The sequence below is a fragment of the Thunnus maccoyii genome, chromosome 5 (genome assembly GCF_910596095.1).
Source record: "Thunnus maccoyii chromosome 5, fThuMac1.1, whole genome shotgun sequence".
Taxonomy (NCBI): domain Eukaryota; kingdom Metazoa; phylum Chordata; class Actinopteri; order Scombriformes; family Scombridae; genus Thunnus; species Thunnus maccoyii.
This window is the reverse complement of record NC_056537.1, coordinates 35,051,666-35,078,474: the sequence shown is the minus strand read 5'-3', so window position 1 is coordinate 35,078,474 and position 26,809 is coordinate 35,051,666. Positions and strand designations below refer to the sequence as shown.

At 38.4% G+C, this 26,809-nt stretch overlaps 1 protein-coding gene across 1 annotated transcript in view; it reads left to right on the top strand.

The window, feature by feature from the left end:
- Window positions 1–3,819: 3,819 nt before the first annotated feature.
- Window positions 3,820–26,809, top strand: part of LOC121897579 (anoctamin-1-like) — a 165,777-nt gene continuing 142,787 nt past the window's right edge. Inside the window, exons 1-4 of the mRNA XM_042412150.1 lie at window positions 3,820–3,857; window positions 14,958–15,065; window positions 22,889–23,284; window positions 26,504–26,602. Of these exons, the coding sequence (XP_042268084.1) occupies window positions 14,967–15,065; window positions 22,889–23,284; window positions 26,504–26,602 (594 nt within the window). The 5' untranslated portion in view covers window positions 3,820–3,857; window positions 14,958–14,966. The remainder of the gene's footprint in view (window positions 3,858–14,957; window positions 15,066–22,888; window positions 23,285–26,503; window positions 26,603–26,809) is intronic.

Sequence of the window (26,809 nt, the reverse complement as noted above, 5' to 3'; positions counted from 1 at the left end):
GGCGACAGCGGTAAGGAAAAACTCCCCTTTAACAGGTAGAAACCTCAAGCAGACCCCGGCTCTTGGTGGGCGGCCATCTGCTTTGACCGGTTGGGTTGAGAGAGAGAAAGAGAGAGGGAAAGGGGGAGGGGGGACAGAAGAAAAAAAATCACAACAACAACAACAACAAGCACGAGCAGCAACAGCCAGGGAAGGATGCCATCAGGACTGTGAAGGACCGCGAAGGTTCGGCCCGGGACTCAGCTTTTCCTGTGAGATGAGAAAGCACAAAAAACTCCGGGGAAGAAGCAAAGTTAGTGACATGCATTGATGTTACATGAATGCATACAGATGGAGAGGAGGAGGAGGAGAGAGGAGCTCAGTGCAACATGGGAAGTCCCCCAGCAGTCTAGGCCTATAGCAGCATAACTAAGGGCTGATCCAAGGCGAGCCTGGTCGGCCCTAACTATAAGCTTTATCAAAAAGGAAAGTTTTAAGCCTACTCTTAAACATAGAGAGGGTGTCTGCACCCCGGACTGAATCCGGTAGATGGTTCCATAGAAGAGGAGCCTGATAGCTGAAGGCTCTGCCTCCCATTCTACTTTTAAAGACTGTAGGGACCACCAGTAAGCCTGCATACTGGGAGCGCAGTGTTCTAGTGGGATAATACGGTGTTATGAGCTCTTCAAGATATGATGGTGCCTGACCATTAAGGGCTTTGTAGGTTAGGAGAAGGATTTTAAATTCTATTCTAAATTTTACAGGAAGCCAATGTAGTGAAGCTAAAATGGGAGAAATGTGGTCTCTTTTTCTGGTTTTAGTCAGAACACGTGCAGCTGCATTCTGGACCAGTTGGAGAGTCTTTAGAGACTTGTTAGGGCAGCCTGATAATAAGGAATTGCAATAATCCAGCCTAGAAGTAACAAATGCGTGAACTAGTTTTTCTGCATCTTTTAGGGACAGGATGTGCCTGATTTTTGTGATATTACGTAAGTGAAAAAAGGCAGTCCTTGAGATTTGATTTATGTGGGAGTTAAAGGACATATCCTGATCAAAGATAACTCCCAGATTCCTTACGGTGGTGCTGGAGGCCAGGGTAATGCCATCCAGAGTAGCTTTATCATTAGATAATGTGTTTCTAAGGTGTTTAGGGCCAAGCACAATAACTTCAGTTTTATCTGAATTTAGTAGTAGAAAATTGCAGGTCATCCAGGTCTTTATGTCGTTAAGGCATGTTTAGAGTTTGTTTAACTGATTGGGTTCATCTGGCTTCACTGATAAATATAATTGGGTGTAATCTGCGTAACAATGAAAATTTATGGAGTGTTTCCTAATAATATTACCTAAAGGAAGCATATATAAGGTGAATAGAATTGGTCCAAGTACAGAACCTTGTGGAACTCCGTGTCTAACTTTTGCCTTCACGGAGGATTCATCATTAACATGTACAAACTGAAATCGGTCTGATAAATAGGACTTAAACCAGCTTAATGCAGTTCCTTTAATGCCAATTAAATGTTCCAGAGCGCAAAATCACAGGGCGGCCTTGAAGCACCAAACTTTCTTCAATACTTCTTGTCAAACCAGCTACAACATTTACTCAAATGGATCCATAAAGATAATTACAGTATACCATGGTTACAGATAGAACAAAATCAATCACTACTTCACTCATAGACCTCCCATTCCTACCACAATCAATCAAGAAACAGAACTACTACAAGAACATCACAATCTCCTCAACTCTAAGAGCCTGGTGGAAAGCCCACAAAATCACCAAATCATCACTGGCACCATGTAGGTTCACCCCGATTTGGCACAATCCGGACTTCCAGCTGTACAACACTCCTGTTCACTTTCCATCATGGCAACAAAAAGGAATCACTCACCTCCACCACTTATTTGAAAACAACCAGTTCGTATCATTTAATACACTTATCCAGAGGTATGGGGTTGGGAGAGACCAATTTCTCCAATACCAACAACTAAAATCCATTATTAAATCTAAAATCAACATATCCAACAACATATTACAGCCTTCCCAATTAAGTGAAGAAAAAAAAATTACAAACCCCAAAAAAATAATTTCTAAAATTTATAAACTTTTTTCACTGTCAGAAACCTCCATAACACTCCCAACCACAAAATGAGAAAAGGACATGGCTCTATCTCCTAACCCCGATTTCTGGATACAAATCAATAAAAACATATTTTCCATGACGACCAATACAAATTTACAAATAATACAATATAAAACCATCCACAGAATACAGATCACTCAAGGGAAGATGTTTAAAATGGGATTGACTAATACAGACATCTGTTCACAATGCACCTTGGGTCACACAGATGATTATTTTCACATCATCTGGTCTTGCCAGCCAGTTCTTTCATTTTGGACAACAGTTACAGAAAAACTCTTGTGTATCTTGGGCTGCAGAATCTCAGCATCCCCATCGCTCTGCTTGCAGGGAGACTTGACACACATCACAATCCCAACTAAACACAAAAACTCATTATTGATTTCTCTAACTATCGCCAAGAAAATAATTTTTCAAAACTGGAAATCCAAACATTCCTGCCATATCACTGACTGGATCAATTTACTCTCAGAACACATCAACCTTTATATTAACACTTCATGACATCCAACCTTAATTGATTCAACTTTCTCAAACCATCTACACATCTCAAACCATCTACATTGAAATAAAAGTTTTAATACTATAGTGAAATGAAATAAAGCAACAACTATGTGACTAGATTAAAGTTTCATAAACAGATTCAAATATAAATTCAACACAACCCTTACTTTATAATATAAAGCATTCAATATGACTGTTGTTTTAATAATACAAGAAAACTTCAACCTGAAATTCTTCAAACATTATATCTTTACATTCGTATCACTTTAGAAAATTCAATCTTTCATATATGATTGTCTATATGATTGGTTTTCAGGTTGATAGATAAAAAGACAAAAAGACTTAGGTGATTTCAAAATACAATTACATAGTTACCAAATATTCATTAACCCTTTGTCACTAAAGGGCAGTAGTGTCACATGTAGTAAAAATTGTAATAAAATCTAGAATTAATATCTCCTAATCCCTGATGGGATTCCAGAGGAGTGGCTACACTGGGAGTGAATTCTTGATTACATCTCAAATTTGGACCCAAAAAAGTGGAACATTTTACAAAATAACTCTCAATAATCTCTCTCTCTCTATGCACCCTGGACTCAAGAAGTCATGGTATATGAGTGGGGGTCACTCATCAGGATGGGGGGATGGTCAGTTCATCCCCCTGCTGACTCTGCTACCAGGCCAGTCCAGGTTTTCAAATGTAAACATCAGATTAAACATCAAGCATGACCATCTGTACATCCATCTCAATATCGAAGGAAACAGTCCTGGCCACATGGATCCTCTGGGGTTCCTAATCGCCCGGATTGGGCCTTTTCTCCCTGCTGAGGTCAAGAGGAGGTTCTGGGTGCACCGGGTCAGTGCTGAGAGGCTTAAGAGGAGCTTCTACCCTCGGGCCACTGGGATCCTGGATGGGATTGCTATATAGGACTGTCCTCCGAGGCCATTTATCATACCACAGAACATGTCTGTCAAAAACTGCGTCAAGTTCAAAGCAGTGTTTCATCAACAAAAAGACTTGGGCTGTGTTTCATGGAGTACTTTTTGGACTACTGTTGGTACTCACTGCTGTATTGCCTGTATGTGTCTGTCTGGCCAGAGCAATCAACATTGATGGAAAACAGCTGGGACACAGTGATTGAGCTTGGGATAAATGCTGGCTCATGGCCAGCATGAACTTCGATGCTAATTTGTGCCCAAGTGTGTCTGGGACTCCTCTGGTGCTGGTGATGGGTGAGCATCAACTTTCTAAGCCGGACCTCTCCCTTAACAGACTAAACTTTAACACCAGGCATGATGTCTCAAGTAATAACTTTTCGCTACTGGGCTGTGGAGACCTTGACAGGTCCAATGTCTCTCTCACAAAACCTGCTGCTGATACCACTGTGTGTCGAAACCCTGTAATAATGAGGCAGAGGTTATTCAAAACCTTCCAAACTGTCAATCATGCAAAAGTCTTATGGGACCCAAAGCTGAAACAAAGGGGGGTATTTGGTGGACATTTTAACATCAGAAGCATTATTGCAAAGAGCAATCATCTAACTCATCTTGTGTCTGACTCAAATCTGGACTTTCTCTTTCTGACTGAAACATGGTTGAAACAAACAACTCCTGCAAGTGTGTTCACGGTGCCCAGATACCAATGTTTCAGAGGAGACATTCCTGATGGAAGAGGAGGAGGTGTGCTTTTTTATGTGAGAGACAACATCAAATCTGAGCGCGTGGTTTACAATGCGGGTAACACGTTAGAATATGTTGGGATAAAAATAATGTTATCCCAACAAATGTCTTTTAACATCATAGGTGTCTGTAGGCCCTTTCTGCAGATGACACCTTCAATGATCAACTCACAGAAGTCTTGAAAAAGTGCAATCTCAACAAAGAATTATTACTTATGGGTGATTTTAATGTGAACTGGGAAGATAAATCTAAGAGAAAAAAACTAAAAATGATCACAGAGAAATTCCAACAACTAGTAAGTAGCTTCAGTACACAAATTGATCAGATGTTTACTAACAAACCAGAAAGAATAACTAAAAGTTATAATTTAATCACTGGTTTATCAGATCAAGACAATGATCCCTCAGTGCATACCCAGAGCTAAGCAAGAAGAATTTATCAGTGAAATTAACAGCTTGAACTGGGATGATGTACTGTCCTCTGATGATCTGGACTATGGCTATGATACTTTTACTCACAGAATCAACACTGTGAGGGAAAGATTTAATGTGAGGATACAGATAAAATCTAAGAATAAAAATTTACCATGATTTAATGAAAATTTGTGGAAACTGATGAAATATAGAGATGCTGCAATAAGGAAAGCAATTAAAACTAGAAGAGACACTGACATGCTGATTTATAAAGGTTTAAGGAACAAAGTTATCCAAGAGCTAAGAAAAGCTATATCTTGTTTTTATCTCAATATATTGAGTGAAGCAAAAGGCAAGAATAAATTGATCTGGAAAAAGATCGATAATCTCACGAGGAGGGACCCTAAATTTACAGGAGATTTTAAATTCAGAGTAAATGGTAAATGGACTGTACTTGTATAGCACCTTTCTAGTCTTCTGACCACTCAAAGCACTACACTACGAGTCAAATTCACCCATATTCATATGCTGAATGGGTACAGGGGCTACCATGAAAGTTCCCAACCTGCCCATCAGAGGAAATCTTATCATTCACACACATTCAGTGTGTGAATGTGTGAACCCCAGCTCCCCATCAGGAGCTGGGGTTAGGTATCTTGCCCAAGGACACATTGACATGCAGACTGGAGGAGCCTGGAATCGAACAGCCAATCTTCCGATTAGTAGACGACCTGCTCTACCTCCTGAGCCACAGCCGCCCCTTAGTACAGGGAAAGTTAATTGAAGATCATCTTACTGTTGCTTCTGTCTTTAATTTTTTTTTTCTTGAGTCTGTATATGAGTTGGGGAAAAAACTACGAAAAGGAAACTGGATATTGTTCTTATAGATACTGCAGACCAGGCTTTTGAACTGGTAGAGACTAATGAGTTTCAAGTAAACAAAGCTCCAAAAGTAGAGATACTTTCCATTTGACACCATGTTTGTTAAATCACACAAAGATATTTTAACTCCCCCCATTGCTCATTTAATTAACTTGTCTTTTACACACAGCTCCTTTCCTGATAACTGGAAATGTGCCATTGTCATGCTTATTTTTAAATCTTGAGACCATCTTGAAGCCAGTAACTATAGACCAATAAGTATACTGCCAGAGAGTACTCTCAAGGGTTGCAGAGAGAGTTGTCATTAAACAACTGACAACATTTCTTAATACAAACAATTTTGGTCTACATTGTATGCAGTTTGGCTCTAGAGCAAATCATTCCACCAAAACTGCTACCTTGCACTTAATAGAGCAAATTAAATCAAAGGAGGAGAAGTTGGTGCTGTATTTTTAGATCTGCGTAAAGTATTCACCACAGTCAATCATGATGTTTTGATATTGAAACTCTCTAAATTTAACTTCTCGTCTAGAGCATTGTGATGGATGTCTTCATATTTATCTAATCAAATACAATGTGTTAAAGTTTGTGATGCATTGTACAGTAACATGCAGTGCAGAATGGGTGTTCCACAAGGGTCAGTTTTAGGTCCCCTATTATTTAGCCTGTATATTAATGATCTCCCTCAACGGTGTCATGATGTAGCACTGCAAATGTATGTAGATGACACTGTTGTGTACACACATGCAAAAACAGCTGAGTTAGCTGCTGCTCATGTCTCATGTCTGAGTCTAAATGTAAACAAGACAAAAGGTATGTTTTTCTCTAAAACCATGGTACAACCTCCTAACGTTAATATTGTCATCAAAGATGAAAAATATCGACATAGTTACTGATTTTAATTATCTTGGTGTGAGACTGGATCCAAATTTGGACTTTTAGAGATATGTTAAAAACAATATAAGAAACTGTCTCTGTTTGGATGCAGCCAAGATATTTATGCATGCTATGATTGTTTCCCATATGTCTTATTGCGTTACATGTTGGGGGCAGGCTGGAGAAACAGCCATAAAACCTTTTGAGTCCTTATACAAACAAACTCTAAAAACTCTGGACAAAAAGCCAATGCATTTCCATCACTGTAGGGTACTGGAGAAATACAATTTACTGAGCTGGATTTACTAGATTATTCTCAAATTTGTGCCTAGTTTATAACATTTTACATGGTTTCGCCTCTCCTCCACTATGTGACTTTGTGTACACTCGCTCAGTAAGTTCTGTTAGAACCTCCAGAATATCCTCTATACAAGATTGTACCATACCATTTTTTCGCACTGCATTTGGGCAGTCACCTTCTCTGTGAAAGCCACAACTCAGTGGAATGCCCTACTTGATGATATGAAGAGTTGCAGTTCTATCAGTATGTTCAAAACCAAATTAAAAAATCTGCTCTGTAAGCTCTGTAACCACTGAATATAAATTTCATCTCATGGTCTTCTCATGAACGCAAATAATCTTGCTTTTAATTTGACAAGCTTACATTATCAATTGCTAGTTGACATTGTGGGTGTATGTGATGTGCTATTGTGTGTAGCTTCGTATTTTGTATAATGTGTTCTGTGTGTTTTTTGCTTTGTACTGTTTGTTGTTGTGCTGTTGTATGTTTTGATTGTGGGAGACTGCAGATGTAAATTAGCTATTAGCTAACTTTGGTGCAGTGCATCATTTATGTTAAAAAGTGTACACTGTCCGGATAAATAAATACAATACTTCTAAACAGATAATCACACAATTATCAAAGTTATACCATTCTTCATGTATTTACATGACAAATAACATAACGTAACTTACATAATGATTAGACATTTCATTTACATCAAATTTAGGTTTGGAAATTTAGATTTACAGGGGGACTCCAGAAGTGTGAGTTAGAGTTTATGACTCTGGGTCTATTTAGATAAGAGAAGGGGTTTCTCTGTCCATGTTTTTTCAAATGACCCCAAAGGTCATCTATGCTTTAAGTTTTGGTCATAATTCAGTTATTGATCAGAAATGATCTCTTAGGAGGTCTGTTCAATTTCCATTTTGTCACAGTGTTTAAGTTTTGGGTAATGACCTGCTAACAGACATTCAATGGGCAAAGATGTCAGTTCAGGGATCAGGGGTGAGGCCCATGGTGTTTTAACCATGAATTATCCATGGACCATCCAATGCATGTATACTGCTTAAATGTGTTCCTGAATGGTTTTACAATATATGGTAAAAGGTGACATGAAATATGCATATTTTAATTTTATTGAAACAAGTTTAAATTGTTTTGTTCTATTTGTAACATTAAGGGCCCTATCTTATGCCCGGCGCAGAGCGGCGCTAAGCACAGCGCAAGTCTCTTTGCTATTTTAAGACCGACGCAGTTGTCATTTTCCCATCCAGCACTCACGTTGTTAAAATAGCAATGGCACTTGCGCCCATCAGTGCGCCCATGGGAGTGTTGGTCTAAAAGTGAGGTGGTTAGGTGCATTGTTGGCGCATTGCTATCTTGAGGCAGCAGAGAGCGATTGCGCTATTGACCAACAAAAACTTGGTCTAAAGTCAATGGCGCAGTGTTTCACTGTTATTTTAAGGGCACATTATCAGGACAGTAATATGCACCTACACAGGCGGGTGCACAACATACACTCTGCTTGTTACACACACAGGATGCGCAGCAGCGCACAAACATGCAAAAGGTAACAAATAAAAGGATTACAATGTGAGAGATTATTATTGTGTATATTAGTATATTTTTAAAAATACATGCCATAATGCTTAGTCATAATATTTATTAGAATTAACTAATCACAGTAATGACAAATTAAATTGTTTAATTATTTGACCAAATCGTGGCAATACATGGAGGTATTTAAACAGGCGGACAACAACGGATCAAGGAAAATAAATCTAGACAGCTTCTAGCTGCTGCCAGCAGCAGGATCAGCACCTTGGAGAGCTGATCAAGTCCTGAGAACTGTGTTGATGATTCTTTACATGATTAAAATTAATGATTTAATTTTTGAACAATATTTAACAAATATTCTTTAACATTTTTGAGAGTACATTGATCAGGTTTTCATACTTTCAGCAATTAAAACCCTGCTGATTTGACTTGTCACTCCATGAACAAAAAGATTTTAAAGAAACCAAAGCTGTAATTAAAAAAATAAACCTTTTCAAAAACCAAACGAAGATAAATTTGCAACAAATTAATGAACAGGACCTTAAACTGGTGGTCTGGGGCTGACCATGGGAGGGTCCAGGAGCAGCAGTGTGCTCATTATGGACAAGCACGAGCAGATTTGTTGCCTCTGCAGAGAAGTGCTCCTTCTAACTACTTGGCAAATGCGCTGTCATAATAGCAATCCGCCAAGGTGCAAGCGCAAGCAGGCTTTTAAAAGGAAATGGGAGATGACACTGTATTTGGTTTATTGCATGTTACACCGAAAACACACCCATGATTAATTAGGAGACTGTGGACCATGCGCCTGGTGCATCGACCATTTTTCTGCCGTTAAAATAGCAAAAGTGGATTGGGACACACCCTAAATGCAATTGCGCCATGGGCTTCAGACCATGCGTTTTAGATCGTTAAAATAGGGCCCAATGTCTTGTTATCCCATGTACCGTATTTTATTTTTGAAGTAAACACCGCTGAAGGTTTTAGTGTAGTCAGATTAAACTTTATTCGGCATCAAAACTAAGATTACAAGAAATCAGCCAACGCCTGAATTTTCCACTTAAACGCCATCTGGAAGCAGATAGTGACGCCTGAACTGCAACTCGGCCGACTTGCTGACTGCAGCCAACCCGAACGGGAGCTTGACCGAAAGACTCTTTTCAGAGCAGCCTGAAATAGCTTGACTCCTCTCCACCAGTGGTTCAATACCACTGCACTGCAGAGACTCAACCCGGTCGAAACCCGGCCTGTCACACTTAACTGTAACTGTAGCTCCAGTTTAATCCACAACAACACTGGACCTGCTGAGACAACATCTCTGCAGCAACGAAACTCAAATCAACAGTAAGGCATATAATAGCTTTGTGATCAAGGGTTGATGTTGAAATTAAAAGATAATTTCTTTGGAGAGGTTGAATTAGCTTTTCCCTTAGCATTCCCTGTTGCAATATGTTAGCCTCAAGTTACACTTCGAGCCACTATTTCTCAACCATTATCTTATTTCCTTATTTTATTTTATTATCATTTATAGGTCTCAATATTCTTTTATTCATTATCTTATGCTTTATCATGTATCCTCAAGACATTTAGCTATTAATAAATGTCTTGATATATCTTAAGAAGCTGTGGTTGTGGTTTTCTTTGAGCACAATAAACAAAAGTCACTGTTGGGACAAGAACTTACGGTTTTGAGACTGATTTATTGACCAAATTGAAATTTAAGTTTTAATGTTTCCTCTGGACATTCTGGTTACTTCTAGGAGGTGGTGCCCAGACGAGATTATGTTTTATATTAATAAAAGTGTTATGTTACAACACAATAGCTCCTTCCATAGCCATAACAATAGCTACAGCCATGGCAATAGCTCCAGCCATAGCCATAGCAATATCTCCAAATATAGCCACAGCAATAGCTCATGTCATAGTCATAGCAATTGCCACAGCAATAGCTCCAAATATAGCCACAGCAATAGCTCATACCATAGTCATTGTAATTGCCACAGCAGTAGCTAAAGCCATAGCCATGGCAATAGCTCCAGCCATAGCCATAGCAATAGCTATAATAATAATAATAATAATAATAATAATAATAATAATAATAACTTTATTTATATAGCACCTTTTAAAAACAGAGTTTACAAAGTGCTTTGACAGACAAAGCAAAAGCAGTACAATGCAAAGCAAAGACATGAAACAGAAAACAATAACAGATCTGACCTTAAAAAGATAGTGGCCAAAGGCAAAGAAAGACGATAAAGAGATGATAAAAAGTTTAAAAGAAAGATGAAAAGTTTCAAAAAGTTTAAAAGAAAGATGATCAAAAGACAACATTACATAAAAGCAAGTCTGTAAAAATGGGTTTTAAGAAGTGATTTAAAAGAAGTTACTGATTCTGCGAGCCTTATCTCCTCAGGCAGGTCGTTCCAAAGTCGAGGGGCCCTATTGGAAAAAGCATGGTCACCTTTAGATTTAAACCGACTTTGGAACAGCCAGAAGGGCCCCACCTGAGGATCTAAGGCTGCAGGCTGGCTCGTACGGGGTCAGCATATCTGTTATGTAGCTTGGAGCCAGACGTGCTTTAAAAGTGATCAATAAAATCTTAAAATCAATTCTAAAACGAACAGGGAGCCAATGGAGAGAAGCCAGAATCGGGGTGATGTGATGTTGTCTGTTAAAACCAGTAAGAAGCCTAGCTGCTGTGTTCTGAACTAGTTGGAGGTGGAACAGGGATTTTTGTGTTATACCGGAAAGGAGGGAGTTGCAGTAATCTAGTCTAGAGAAAATGAAAGCGTGGATGATTTTTCGAGGTCGGAATGGTGGAGCATTGGTTTAATTCTGGAAATGGTTCTGATTTGGAGGAAGCAGGACTGGACAACTTTGTTAATGTGTGGTTTGAAACCTGATAGCCATAGCTCCCAGCCATAGCCACAGCAGTAGTTCCAACCATGGCAATAGTTCCTACCATAGCCATAGCAATTGCCACAGCAATAGCTCCAGCCATAGCCACAGCCATAGCAACTATGACTATGACAAAAAATAACTTGGACTATGGCCACAGCCACGGCGACAGAAATGGCTATAGCCACAGCAAAGGGTGCGCCCAGTGGCACTGTGGTCACAGCCAGTGCTCAATACTCCATATATGTTCCCAGGAGTAGAGAATGCCCTCTCTGGACCAAGAGTCTTTTGGGACCTCGATCAAGTGGGAGGGTCCTAGTTGAGTGGCAGTGTGGCCTTTCTATATGCAGGCAACCCTAGCATTTGTTACACAGATTGCAGTGAAATGATTGAATGAAACAGACTATGGACTATGGAGTTATTTTGTTTCAGCCAATAAGAGTTGACTGGAAGCTTTGTGAAGAATTTTATATTTTATGAAGACTTTGTTATCTTAGATGAATCTAGGTGAACTGTTCTCTAGACCACTGAAGAAGTGTCAAGCCTGACTACAAAACCCAGATTAGTCAACACGTAATTTGATTGGTGTACATAAAGTGCTTTTGCCATTGTTATTAGCAAAGCTGAGTTAGGTTATGTGAACACAAACACCATTTCCTTCTGTTTCCTGTGAGAACTGATCTTTGACCCCTACATCTTGCTCCCAGCATTGAGTCAGACACATGCTATCCCTTGAGAGCTTGGCAGCCTGTGCTCTACAAGGTCCCTGCTTTCCTTTGCTTGATTCTCTGTATATTTTTTTAAAACTCTTAAAGTCTAAAAATACACTTGAGTGCGGATGTTGCTGCTGTGTTATATAAGCTTATGGGATTGAAGTGTCAGGAATGAGAGGCTGTACAGAAAGTTTCAGGATCTTAGTTCTCACAAAGTAAACAATCATGGAAGGACAGTTTCCTGGAACGGCTTCACAGAGAAAATCTGCCCAGAATTATGTTCGGGCTTCATCTTTTGGTTACTTTCTAAAATACTTGAGAAAGAATGTCACAGGTTTCCTGAGGGGAACACTAACAGTAGAGAAGTCTATCACTCAAATTGTATTTAGTCTATATCCAGAGTTTTATATACCATAGGAGTGTGATCATTCCCACGATAAAAAAGATTGTCCCACAAATGTCATGGTAATAATGGTATTTTCCTGACCTTGAAATTCGTTTTGCATGACCAGCGCAGAGCACACAGTTCACAGGTGGGAGGAGAGGTGTAGACAGTTGGGAGATTCATTCAAATGAAGCAGTGCAAAGACAGTTGTTGTATTTTGATTGAAATTTGGTCCTAGATGTTGCACTAAAAACAGATGTCTCAGAACCATGTCTATGTTTGGTGCAACGTCAATCCATGCTGATTTGGTGATTTTATCAACAGGTTTGATTTTATCAAACTAAATATGTGCTTCAAGATGTGCGGCAACAACAGATTAATGCTTAAAATATAAATAAATAAATTTATTTCAATGAAACACAACCAAAATCAGCACAGAAAATAACATTTAATGTGGTTAAAGCAGGAAAGTCAGTAAATCAGTCTGCATTGATAAATGAATGTGGGAGATTCCAACAGTGTCTGCTATCCACAGCCGTTTATACTGTATGAAAAACTTCTCCTCCAGTTCATTAAATCCCTGCAGCATCTGAGGGCAGCAGGACTGATATGTTGCAGCCTCTGAGAAGTGAAGCACCACAGTGCAATGCCATTGTGCTTGGCAATTCATTGTGTTTACCTTCATCAAATCATCTGATGTCACCAGGCTGCTACAGTATAACCACACACACACTTCTACACACATCAGACTGGTCATTATAACTTGATATTCCGATTTTTTATGAAGGAGATGTTGGGTTAGCAGGGCTCATCATAGCCTCTTTTCCAACTTTCTTTCTAGCAAAAGTGGTGTCTCATGTTATATGCTTATAACACATTGAAGTGCAAAGGCTGTTGTGTATACATTAGAATTATTGCTGAAATAGTGTTGGTCCGATATAATCATATATATGGTTTTACCAAATCAATTTCTTTATTTTTTTCCTATTGTTATAACACTAGTTAATTGATGAAAACAACTACTCCATCTGTCTTTGACTGCAGATTTGTGGTGATGTCAGACATTTCCTGCAGAAAAGCTTTCCATTTGTTGAGCTGTCATTATCATGTTTAACTGTGATAGGCACAGCTGTTTCAGAGCTATAAGAGCAGTGATGTGACTGGCTGAGAGAGTATTTAATAATCACCACACCTGTTGATCTATAGTCACCTTCACCCAGCCCATTTGCACATTGCCCTGCTGCACAAACATGAACTAAAATAGCAGGTGTGCATGGAGACACAGTACGTGCGCCTAAGACATACCACCTTGTACTTGTCGTTGAACTTGCACAGATAAAATCGGGCCCAGATGTCTTATTTCTTGCTATGTGATCTAATGAATATATTATATAGATAATATGTTCATAATTCCCTCTGTCGTAAATGTTTTCATCATTGTTTTATGCTAATTTTTGGTTGAGGAATATTCATGCAGCGGTTCTAACAAAACTTAAAATTTTGCTTCAGATTTTTGCTTTTTAATCGACTGTTCAGGAAATAACAAAATGTGTTTTGAGTAACTAATTTTACTACCTTTTTCATTTTACAGGAGATAAGCATATTTTAGTTATGGTCCCAGGCATGGTATTGCTTTATCAGTGTACAATACTTTGCACTGATAACTTTCAATTTTAACTGATAACTTGAAATAAAGCAAGTTGTATGAGCTGTGGTGGGAAACAAATGACTAATCTCTGATGATTTGACATGTCATGGCAAAAAGGATTAAATGTTGTTGCAATTTGGTTGTAAATGGAAGAAGAATCAGTAGTTTTGTGCATTTTACAGAATGGATTACAGTTACAGTGAACTTTGTTATAGATTGTTTACATTCAGCTAGGATTTTATCTACTCTAGAAACATCTCAACAGTGCTCCTCATTTTTAAAAGATGTGGTAACACATAGTTTCAGGTTGTACATCACTGACATCATCTTACAGTGTGTGATGTGTTCTACAGGGTGTCCACCACAGTGCGCTCACACACACACACACACACACACACACACACACACACACACACACACACACACACACACACAAGCTTCTATTAACTTATGAGAGTGTTGCTTGGGAATGTTTTCAGTTAGTATGTCATGTTGACATTTCTTTGACACGTAATGCATCACATTTGAGCTATCACTATTGCAGTGATTAGTAGCCACTGGCAGAGAGAGAGAGAGAGGGGAGGGAGAGAGAGAGAGAGAGATACTATGCATGTATCAGGGTAGTTGATCTTGCAGTGATTGCAGTTGAGTAGAGACAGAGAGAAAGTGAAGGAGGGCACGTTGTGTTCATCAGAGTTTAATCGTTATCTAAGTTTAGATGTTGGCTCACAGACAGCTTCTCAAGTAACAAGGCTGCAGGCTCAGTTCAGCCACTCCACACTGAGACAGAAACAGCGCTACACAGAGAGCTTTACACTGATACAAGCAAAGCCACAGAAAAGTTGCAAGTCACAGGGAATAGTAGGAGAGGCAGGAGAGGGGCCTTGTCTATTTCAAATAATACACGCAGACGTAGATAGAGGAGAAGGACAAACTGGACTATTCTGTCTGGTACCAACTCTTAACCAGTCATCAGTTTATCTCTGCTTTCTACCTGCCAGACCTGGACAATGACGGAGGAAGCAGAAGAGGAAGTCAACGTCTCTCCAAAGACTGAGCAACAGACTCCACATTTTCTACAGGATATCATCTTCCATGGCAAGTTTAGGGTGAGTCTCCACATCACAATGTCCACCATATGTAGTTTATTTTAAGTTTAGAGCCTAATTTAGAGCCCATTTTAAGCTAAGATAGCTAATACGGTATGTCAGGCTGAATCTTGTGGAAATAATGTGTAAAGTGATGCACAAGGCATGAGATAGATCTTTCCATGTGATGGTGATGATGATGATTAGGCATAAGAAAAAACATGGAGTTTTGTTTTTGAATATTTCAAAGAATGAAGTTCAACATCAATTACTTGAACAAAGGTAAATACTCCTTTAGAAGACACCTGATTTTATTGCCAGTAGTTCTAGTTTAACATGACTAAAGCTTTTCCGTTACCAACTGTCTTCACATTTGTAGTTTGTTTTCCCTTGTCCTTACAAAGGGAGAAAGTAATAGATTATAGCATTTTTGGTCCACTTAGAATTCCCACTTTTTACATCCCACATAACAAGTCATATAACTGATTCCCTGGACAATGTTGATAGCCTGTCACCTTACGCCATCACTGTTCCCTCAACCTATGAGGAACATCAAAACAAAGTTCAGTCTGCGTATTTACAGGAGAGCTCATACTGCACTTAACCATAGCTTATTTATGACTCCTCTCTGGTGGTCTGAGCAGCTGAGAGCTGATAAATGAAGAGCTGAATTAGCACTGCAAGGAAGGAGGGGACATAAGGCCTCATTTGTGAAAGATTTGATCTTAAGGGATTTGGCTGGCGATTTTTCTATATTTCTTATCTTTCTTATCTCATGTGCAAGCAAAACCACAAATTAACTAATCTACTAACAAGTATTTTGCGTGCATCCAAAGTCTGAAACTAGTATGACAAGAACAAACTGACACTGACACTGGATGCAGAAAGCACATTAACCAGAAAAGATTTTAGACGTTATGGAATTAACATTCTCTACAACTGATATAAACCTTCCCTCAGATCTGTGGCGAGAGTTTATAAGTAGACTTCATGAGGAGGAATACTGTAAGTAGGCTCAGGTCACAACGTATCTTATAATTCACACACTATTTATGTCTCACAGAATTTACTCAGAAGTGCCACAGTAAGCATGGCAGCTGCCACCCCTACTATGACACCTAACTGCCTCCCCAGCTTCTGAAATCATAGTTTTCATTCACAAGGTCTCTATGCTGTCCAAATCCGTGAAATATGTAGAGAATCCAGAAGTCATAACACAAAACCTAGATAGGGCACTGTGCCAAATGTGAACTACACAGCTGCTTTCACACACAGCAAGCCAGCCAGCAACTGACAGCCTGCTGTTGAGTTGCATCTGGAGCTGAGGATGGACATCACAGCTTTATCTGTGTAAACTTCAACTCAAACAAGTCAGTGATGAATGTGATTTACTGCACACTAAGTTGGATGGTGATGTTCCCAACTTCCTTAGTTTAAAACTGCACCAATTCATAATATAAATATCCTTTTGTGAGAAAGTCCTGCATTCAGAATTTTACTTAACCCACATCAATCATCATTTAGGCAGTGAATAAAACAACAAAAAGGAGAAAGGGGTTGCTCATGGAGCTGAAACTAAGGAAAATTAGCACTTCAGCTAAGAAAGCTTGAGGTCCTTTGAACTGGTTTTACAAACTTTACTGAATAGTTCAGTCTCACAGCCATTGATGTAAGAAGTACTCAGACACTGTACTCAAGACACATAGTACAGTGTAAAAATACTGTTACAAGCAAAAGTCCTACACTCAAAATGTATTCAAATGTATGGAAGTATCAGCTAAATGTATGGCTAAGTATTCATGATGCAAAGTTATTATGTTGAATTATTACTATATTTGGTATATTACTGGATTAAAATAAGTGATGCATTAACACGAATGCAGCATTTTAAGAGGTAAGTTCATTGGTAACTGATGTACAATTAGTATTTATTCATTTAGAAGACACATGTCCAAAGTGACATACAAATGAGATACAATCAAACATACACTAGATCAAGGAGAAACTTTTGAGAGTAAGTGCCTTTAAATTTGGTTCCACCTGACAGGCATGACACAAGGCTTGCAGGTACATAGAGTAACATATAAATTCCTAGAAGATGAAAGTGAAATGAAAGTGAAGTGACCTGAGCTCTTTTTGGCTTGTTGAAGACTAGACATGCTACCATTAGTAGAGGTTTTACTGTGCCTGCTGACAGTGCTGCCAAAGGGCGTTACAGTCAAGGCAAGAGATGACCACTGATGGCCTTATCTTTCTGATGTTATGATGATAAGAAAAAGTAAAACACGCTCTCTGAAGTGTAGTGGAGTAGAAGTATGAAGTAAAATAAAATGGAAATACTAAGAACAGTACTTCAAAATTGTACTGAATACAGTACCTGAGCAAATGTTATATTCCACTCTCAGCAGCCCCCAAAGACAGCTGTTCTGAGAAGATGTGATGATGTCATGATGAACCCAATATCAGGGTACTTGCTCAGTACCCAAACAGCAAACAGCAAACTGCTCGAGACATGACATTAATAACAACACAGTGGAGCACTCCTCCTCCCCTTCATTTTGTTATTCTCATATAGGCAGGAGATTATAAGATGCTTTAAAATTAAGTAATTCATTAATTAATGCAGTTAACTTTTTAAAATAAAAAGGCTGCGGAACATTTATCTTAATTGCCAGTTATGTTTCATATTCTATTTCAGTGGAAAAAGGACACTAGTGAAGGGTTTGGTACACAGTATACTGGAGCAAGAGACTGAAAATGGTACCCCATATTCATTCAGTCAAGAATTAATTCTGAATCTAATTGGACACCAAGAATTGGAATCTAGTCGAATCGAATCATGAGATTGCCAAAGATTCACACCCCTAATGACAGCTTTTATTCAGGAAATGTCTTGACAGTTCAGAGTGCCATGACATGAACACACGTCACCTCAAATTTGCAGCCAAAGACAGATGGAGTAGGTTTTTTTCATCAGTTAGTTACTAGTAGGGGTGGAGCTGAATCCCAGTATGGTATTCGGCAAAGCAAAAATAGTGGGGTTTTACAAATATTCATTTCATACAAATATTTTAAAAGTTATTTGTTTTTGGGAGGAAAAAAAAACATGTCAAATGGCTGGTTTTCCTCATGTGAGTGTGGTGGGTATTGTGTGTGTGTGTGTGTGTATTATACACTGCTAATCTGTATATAATAAACAAAAACATAAACAATATGGGACATTTTCAGAATACAAGGCAGTCTCGAACTTGGAAGTATACCACGAGTCGACCCTCACTTAAAACTTCCAGAAAAATTGCATTGCATTGTCTGTGTTTGAAAGTATTGTTGTCAGCTTGGTTAAATAAAACTACTGTATACGTGCATTTCCTCTGACTTAGCGGCTGTCCAAAGGTAACGGCTTCTAACATTAAATTTAGTTTGCTTCTGACTTAGCAGTTTGTCTGGACATGTGGCACCGGCAATATGCTGGTGATTTCAACTTGTTTTTCCATCACAAGCTTAGTGCGACATGTTTCCCGGTACAAGCTAATGCTATTTTCTCTTTTGTGAAAACAGGAGTGCAAGCATATTATTTTTTGTTCTGCTATTTTGCTAATTGTATCTCATGGCAGCCATGGGTTAGCTTGCACCAGTGTTTGAGCTTTAACAGCCATTAGTGTATCCTTATAGCTGTCCTCTTTTCATAACAGCAGTGGTGGAAAGTAACTAAGTACATTTACTTGAGTACTGTACTTAAGTACAATTTTGAGATACTTGTATTGTATTGTGTATATGTAGTATTTCCCTTTGATGCTACTTTATACTTCCACTCCAATACATTTCAGAGGGAAATATTGTAGTTTCTACTCCACTACATTTATTTGACAGCTTTAGTAATTTTTCAGATGAAGATTTGACACAATAATATAACAAGCTTTTAAAATACAACACATTGTGAAAGATAAATCCAGTGGTTTCCAACCTTTTTGGCTTTTGATGTCTTACAAAAAGCATTGTGTAGTAGGGATCACATTTCAGATGTCTGTGAGTTGTTAACAGCTCGACCCAACAGTGATTTTCCCCTGTGAACTTCTCACATGGTTTCATTTCAATAAATTTTCAAATGATCCAATATTTCACCAAAAATCAAAGATTAGAGAAAAAGTCCAAAAACTGAAAACAGATTTGAATATCAGAACTTTGTTTTTTCTTCTTTCCTCTCCCATTAATCAGATTTATCTGGTGACTCTATGGGGGGACCTGACGCCTAGGTTGGGAACCACTGGACTAAACTAGCTAACTGTATATAAAGTAGTTCAAACTAGCTCCACCTCCAGCAGCTACAGCAGTAACATGCTGCTTACGAACTGATACTTCAGTATTGATGATGTAATGATCTCATATACAGTAGGGGTGTGTCTGAATACAAATACATTATTCGGCAAAGCACAAATAGTGGGTTTTTTATGAATATTTGTTTCATACAAATATTTTAAACATTATTTGTATTCAGGAAGAAAAAAAAAACGCCAAATATCAGCACGCAGGTTGGTCACATCGCTATCTCAGTCTCTCTCCTCTGCTCCGCTGTTACATCTGTCAGTATGTTTCAACAAGGGGAGTCACATCCACCTGCTACATGACACACATATCCTAATTTGGACATCACTCCTGGAGTTGGGGGTGTTCCCCAGAAATAAAGCTGTGCTACTGACACACCCAAACTGCTCCCAAGGGACTCTCCATAACCTGTTGTTCCCCGTCTCCTTTCCACAAAGTTAGGTTGTAAAAAAAATAGTCAATAAATGAAAAGTGCAAAGCAAGAATCACCTTTGAAGTTCTTTCCTACTCGTTACATGATGTGCTGTCTCTGTTTTATGGGTGTATTAATAGGTAGAGGTCTGTCTGCAATTGTCAGCAATGAGTAGAGTTTTAGCTCAATAGTCAGCACAGTCGTCTATGATCTGGGAGACTCCAGTTTGAGACCCAGTGTGGGGACTTCCTTCATAAGGTAGTTTATTCATAAATACTGTGTTCACATAGACATTTATTAGTGTAGAGTTTAGTTTATTGGTTTGAGTGTGTATCAGGAAGTGGATGTTAGTTTTAAGATGATTTTCTTTTCAATTATATTCTTCTCAATGATTTTCTTTTCAATGATATTTCAATGATATAATAATCATATATTCAATCATATATAGTTTGAGTGTACATAATTATTATAATAGTTTATTGAAGAACATTTATTTTAACACTTTAATATCCTAAAATTAGAAGTGTGATAAAAACAAAAACAGGATTGTTATGCCTCTTTCCACTTTTATTTGAATAAAAAAACAAATACAAAAAATTTTGCTGCCTAAACAAATACAGATATAAATACTGGGCTCTCTGCACATCCCTAGTTACTAGGGCTGTACCCGACTAAGAATGTTGTCAGTTGAATTGGATTTGGCTGTTCAATGCAAAGATTCAAATATTCATTCCTTTTTTTCATATAGACTATCTGGCAATCAGAAAATCCATTGGCATGAGTTTCAATGAGGATTTCAACCATATTAATATAGTCAAATTCAATAGAGTCAAGGAAACACATTTTTGAGCAATTAAAGATCATCATATGCAGACAGCTGCATATGATACAATATGCAATTCTTTGCGGAGAATAATAATAATAATAATAATAATAGTAATAATAATAATAATAATGATAATTAAAGCTGCAAGCAGCGATAATCAGGCCTTTGCATCTTCACGCAGGTCAGACGGCACCGCAGACGAAGGGCTTTTATTGCAGACATGCAGTTGTGTTCAGGGCCAGGCTTTCATTGCACATTGCACGAAGGAGTTAAAAATCACTTCCTGTGTCCACTATGTGGCACTAGAGAACATGCAGTAATTATACATCATGTTTCTGTGTATCAACTGTAGACTAAACCTTGAAAATTTCATGTCACTCAGATGATGTTTGTCATATATTGCTGACTTCCTGTTGTCACTAGGTGGCGCTATGACTATAACTTAATACTGACATGTGGATTTGTTCAGGCCAGGACTCTTATCAAACATGAGAAATCTGGCGCAGGTTGGACAATGTACATTCAAGTTAATTACAATAACTTCCCGTTTCATGGTGAAACATCAATGTTCACCACACCACCACAGCAACTTTGTTCAGTGAAAACTTTGATAACTTTTCATCGTAAAGGTCTTTTGACTGTCTGTTGGAATTCATTAAAATACGCCTGTAAATTGATAAACAGTGCTAAAATTGCAACGTAAATCTAAAATGGCTGACTTCCTGATGGACTTAGGGTATGTCTCTAAGAGGCTTTTTTGTGCATCTGGACATGATATATATACCGACCAAATTCATTTACATCAAATTTAAAGGTGGGGGCTTTGACTTTGAAATTTTCTAGGGGGCGCCCTCAAGCCATTTTGCCCCACCCAAGCCCAAGACCCATATCAGACAACTAATTACACCCCTTCTGACACATGTGCCAAATTTCGTGACTTTTAAAGCATCCCTAGCTATTTAAAAAACAGCTTCCTGTTTCATGGTGAATAAAGCGTTGCCATGGCAACAGCTTGAAAACTCAAAAGCTTCACTATTTAGCATTATCAACATCTTATAATTTAACTGACCAAATTTGAGTGTGCATCTGGTTAACCTGCTAGGAGTAGTTAATAAAAGTATGTGTCATATAACTTCCTGTTGCCAGTAGGTGGCGCTATTACAATGATTCAATATTGCCCTGTGTATGTCTTCAGACTGGGACTCTTATCAAACATGTTAAATTTGGGAAAGTTTGTTTTGCAATGGTGAAACACCGAAATTCGCCACGTCGTCACGGCAATGGCATTCAGTGAATACTCAAGATTTTGATAACTTTTCGTCACAAAAGTCTTTAGATGACACTGACCCAATTTAAAGTCTGTCAGGTTAAAGCTCTAGGAGGAGTTGTTAAAATACCACGTCTGGAAATGGCAAAAACTGCGCCACAATTGCACAGTAAATTCAAAATGGCTGACTTCCTGTTGGACTAAAGGCATGGCTCTAAGAGGCTTTTTTGTGCGTCTGGACACAATATACGTGCCTACCAAATTTTGTTCATCTACATCAACTTTAAGAGTGGATACTTTTAATTTGAAATTTTGTAGGGGGCGCCTTCAAGCCATTTTGCCACACCCATGCCCCAGACCAATAAAATATTAAATTTCTGACCACTTCTGATGAATGTGCAAAGTTTCATAAGTTTTCAAGCAGATTTAGGCCTTCAAAAATATGTTTCTTTGGAAGAAGAAGAAGAAGAAGAAGAAGAATTCCTTCAGTTTCAATAGGGCCGAATGGTGCAAAGGCCCTAATAATTCCTTCAAATACAAGATTGTCTTCACACTGTTCGGTGCTCAGGCTCTAATATTAAACCAGGACAAACACAGAAAGGTTCTACCTCTTTGGAGTTTGAGCTCTAATTATAAAAGTTAAATGTCATTCCAATTTTTTATTTGAATTAATTTCTGTAAACCACCAGATGCGCATGAGTTCTTTCCCCTTTAAATCTTTTTTTCAGCACAGACATTGTCACATGGCTTCATCCTTCCATCACTAGCTATAGTCAACTCCAATCATGTTGAATTTCAACAACTCTTGCCCAGCTGTGGTGCTTTATCATATGCTAAACCCGTCAGGTGGAAAGATTTACTTTGCTAGAAAAAAGATGGCTCTAAATTCTGCAACTATGAAACATGACAAAAACTAAACTGCTCATATAAACAAACACACACTTCTACCTCTATATGCTGTTCCTATGTCCTAAATCCTTACCCTTTCCTGTCTGTTCTCATGTATATGCTGTCAGCTGTTGAAGGCTCTAACTCCAGAGGAAAACACCCGCTGCCAGCATGGCCTCTACTTCCAGGATGGTCAGAGGCGTGTTGACTACGTCCTGACCTACCCTGTAAAGAAGCCAGCTGGGGGTCGATCCAGTCGACAGTCAATGCACCTGCTCACTGAAATTGCTGTAGCCCGCAGCCTACGCTGTGGACCCCGGAGCCGTGACAAACATGTCCAATACCACCAAGCAGAAATGGCAAGAGACACATCATTATCTCCACTGTCATCACCGGAGTCCAGTGTGGAGCTGGGCTGCCCAGGAGGGACCTTCGATGGCCAGGAGGATCATAAGTCATTCAGGAGGGAGGAGTTTGAGGGGAAACTAAGAGACATGGGGCTGGAGCTGGAGAAAGACGAGGATGTGAGTTCTATGTATTATATCATAAATCATAAAATATATATATTTATATATATACATATATATGGATGTTAATACTGTATTGATTAATTGTTGTTAATAATTTAATTGATTAAAAATATATAGATGAGGGACATGCAGCGTAACTGTCAGAAAATGTTATGTAGATTTTCTATAGTTCCTGGTTGAGTCACTAGGTGGAATCTCAGAGTTACAGGGGTGCTTGCTGACCATCCGTAAGGGCTACACAAATTGTAAAACAAATGCTAGTTTTGGTGATGAGCACTGCAGCATAAAGTGAAAATTCCACACAGTTGCTGTCTGGTGACTGTCTGCTGGTTTAGTTAGCTATATGAGCTTCATGCTAATGCTAAACTAGCATTTTGAAGATACTAGTTTAGAAGCTGTTCAGTTAACACAGACTGGGAGCTGCATATCAGAAAGCAGAGAGCACCACTGTAGCTCAGCTCAGGACAAGCAGGACTCTTATTACACATGCTTCCAACATAATTAAAACTGTATTGAACTGTATGAGTGACACTCCTGCGCTTTAAGTACAAATGCATTTTAGCACTGGCAGTAGGTCTAAATGATGAAAGATTTCCTGGACTGATAAAGTTGGAGCAACAGTATTTGTTGCTCCAACTGACCTAAAGTTGCCAGTACCAAGTGGAAGGTCTTGATTCCTATTTTCCTGAAACTGAGTGCAAATTACATTTGTTTGCAAATTAATTATCAATATGGACATTACAGAAGGACTGAGAAGAACCTTCTCTTGAGAAGATTCTAAGAACTCTTGCATACAGGTTCATAACAGGAAACTACATGTGAAACTGAACACTCAAAGGGCCTTTTCACACCTGAAAGTCCGAACCAAGGTTGATGTTTTTTTTTACATTGTATACATTTGATCCATTTAGTTTTGGTTTCGCATTGCAATTATACAAGCGCACTACAGAACTTTACATGACAGACTTACGTCCTGTAGTCATCACCTACCTGGGCTGTGTCTCCCTATATTTGACATTGATTGGTTTGTTGACGGGATTGCATTTGACATAAGGTGTGTCGTCAGTTCAGCAGGTGGCCTTTTATCACCATTGGAATTAATGGAGAAAAGTGAAAGAACAGATTCATTTTGTTGCCACTACATTGTAGGACACCATGCTTTCTTTTCTTTAATTCCATTGGATAAAACAGCCCTTCTTTAATTCCAAAGTGAGGAGATGAGTGAATTCCACAGAGACGTGGGGTGAGTGTCTCAACCCATATGAACTGACCTCCCAAGTGCAAGTGGGGGTCTGACAGCATGACACTGACCAAAATCAAATACTGTGACAAAGAGGGAGGTTAAACAGACCTCCTGAGAGACCATTTCTGACCAAATAACTAAAATTATTGCCTTAACAAAAAGCAACCAACACACATCAACTACAACAAAACTCTTCAAAAGTAAGGCATAACATGGCTTTGTGATCAAGGGTTGATGTCGATTAAAGTAAAATTAAGACGATAATTTCATTAGAGAAGTCGAGTTAGCTTTCCTTAGCATTCTCCATTGCTTCATGTTAGCCCCAAGTCACACACTTTGAGCCACTATTTTAAATGATTTTTTCTATTATCATTTAAAGGCCTTATTATTCTTGTGTTTTATTATCCTATGCTTTATAATATATCATTAAGATGTTTAACCATTAATAAATGTTGTGAAGTTGTTGTGGTTTCCTTTGAACACAGAAGACAGAAGTCATTGTTTTGAAAAGAGCTAATGATTTTATGAGACTGATTAATTGATCAAATTGAGAAATGAATTTAAGCTTTAATGTTTCCTCCGGATATTAAAGATTTCCTTTTAGGATATGGTGCCCTGGTCATTACAAGGTAATTAATTAATAAAAGTAGGTTTAAAGTCCTACAATATTATATTATACTATATAGACTACAGTTTCTTTATCTTCAGGCAGTGTTGTAGTACTCGAGTCCAGGACTTGAGTCCTGATTTTAAGACTAACTTCAAGTCCAAAAATCCCCAAAAATCTTTTTTAATTCTTATAAAGAAAGAAAATGAGAATCAGCAAAAATCGGACTTGGTAGGTCAGACTTTTAAAAAATTGGAGACCAGAATCAACCAAGAAAATTGCAATCAGTGCGTGGTCTGGGGGAGGTTTCACACTTGTAATTTTGGTTTGGATCAAGCTGAAAAGTCCAAAAGTGTGGACCAAACGAGGTAGGTGTAAAAGAGCCCAAAGTTTCCCCTTGTGTATGTGTGCATGTGTAACTTCAGTGTCCAACACAATTTAGAAACTTTGAGTTTCACACAATTTTCTGCTTTGAAGCTGTATGCAGATGTTTGCACAAACCTTTATGGAATTATTATTTACGATTTATAATGAAATATGTATTATTATTATTATTATTACTATTATTATTATTTAACATAATTTTACAAGCTGAAAATCTTTTAGACCCTGTATTTTTCCTGAACAGTTAATCCAGACATTGACATGCCAGTAATGTCAGTGCTGCCTTATAGGGATATTTTTCATTTGGCACAGTTTCCCAAACCTCCAAATGTCTCCTCTCTCAGATCAGATTTCAGTCTGTCACAGTACAATCATCTGTTTGAGATGCTGCTTGATCTATCACTAATGGGACTTTCAAACTGTGAGTTGACAATGAATGAGCCAGTAAGTTAGGTGCTCACTATTAATTTGATATTTTATTTAATTATGGAATCTGATGTGTGGCGTGCCATCTTATGCATGAGCATTTAGCACAGAGGGAAATGCATCTGATCTCCCTTTTGTGTCCAGATGTGTCCTAAAGGGCTAGGGAGCGTGTATAAGATCAAGTCAGGAGAGTCTTTGCTGAGCATGTCCAAATGATATGGTATATCCACAAATCATGCCATATTTAAATCCTGTGACGGTCATAAAGCCAGGGATAGTGCCTATGCTTCTCCATACAACATTTTCCCTGCATTTGAAAGTTCCTATTAGAGCATTTAAAACTACACTGTAGCAATTCAATTTTGCAAAAAATGTTTTTGTGACAATTTGGTAGAGAAAACAAAGGAAGTGGGCAGTATCTTTATAGAACTTTCCCCTTTCATGGTCCAGATTGCTCAGTGGATCAGCCACAGTACACTGTGCAAGTACTTGATGCAATTCTGTCTCACTTGGCACATATTTTTTTGCATACATTGTGCATTGTATGTCTCAGGCAAAGATTCCAGGAGTGTGCTTTGTGAAGATCCATGCTCCCTGGAATGTTCTCTGTCGAGAGGCTGAGTTCATGAAGCTAAAGATGCCCACCAAGAGGGTAAGATTTATGGTCTCTCTTCATTGTCTCTGTCTGGGGTAAAGAATGAAGAATCCACTTTTCTTTTATCACTTTTCTATGGAGTCCATAAGGGGACATGGGCAAATTTATATATATATCGAGCTGTTGTTTCAGAAGAAAGGATAGCCCCACTGTTGTTTCAGAACCATGGATAGTGCTGTTTGTGCTCTGGTCTACTTAAGAAAT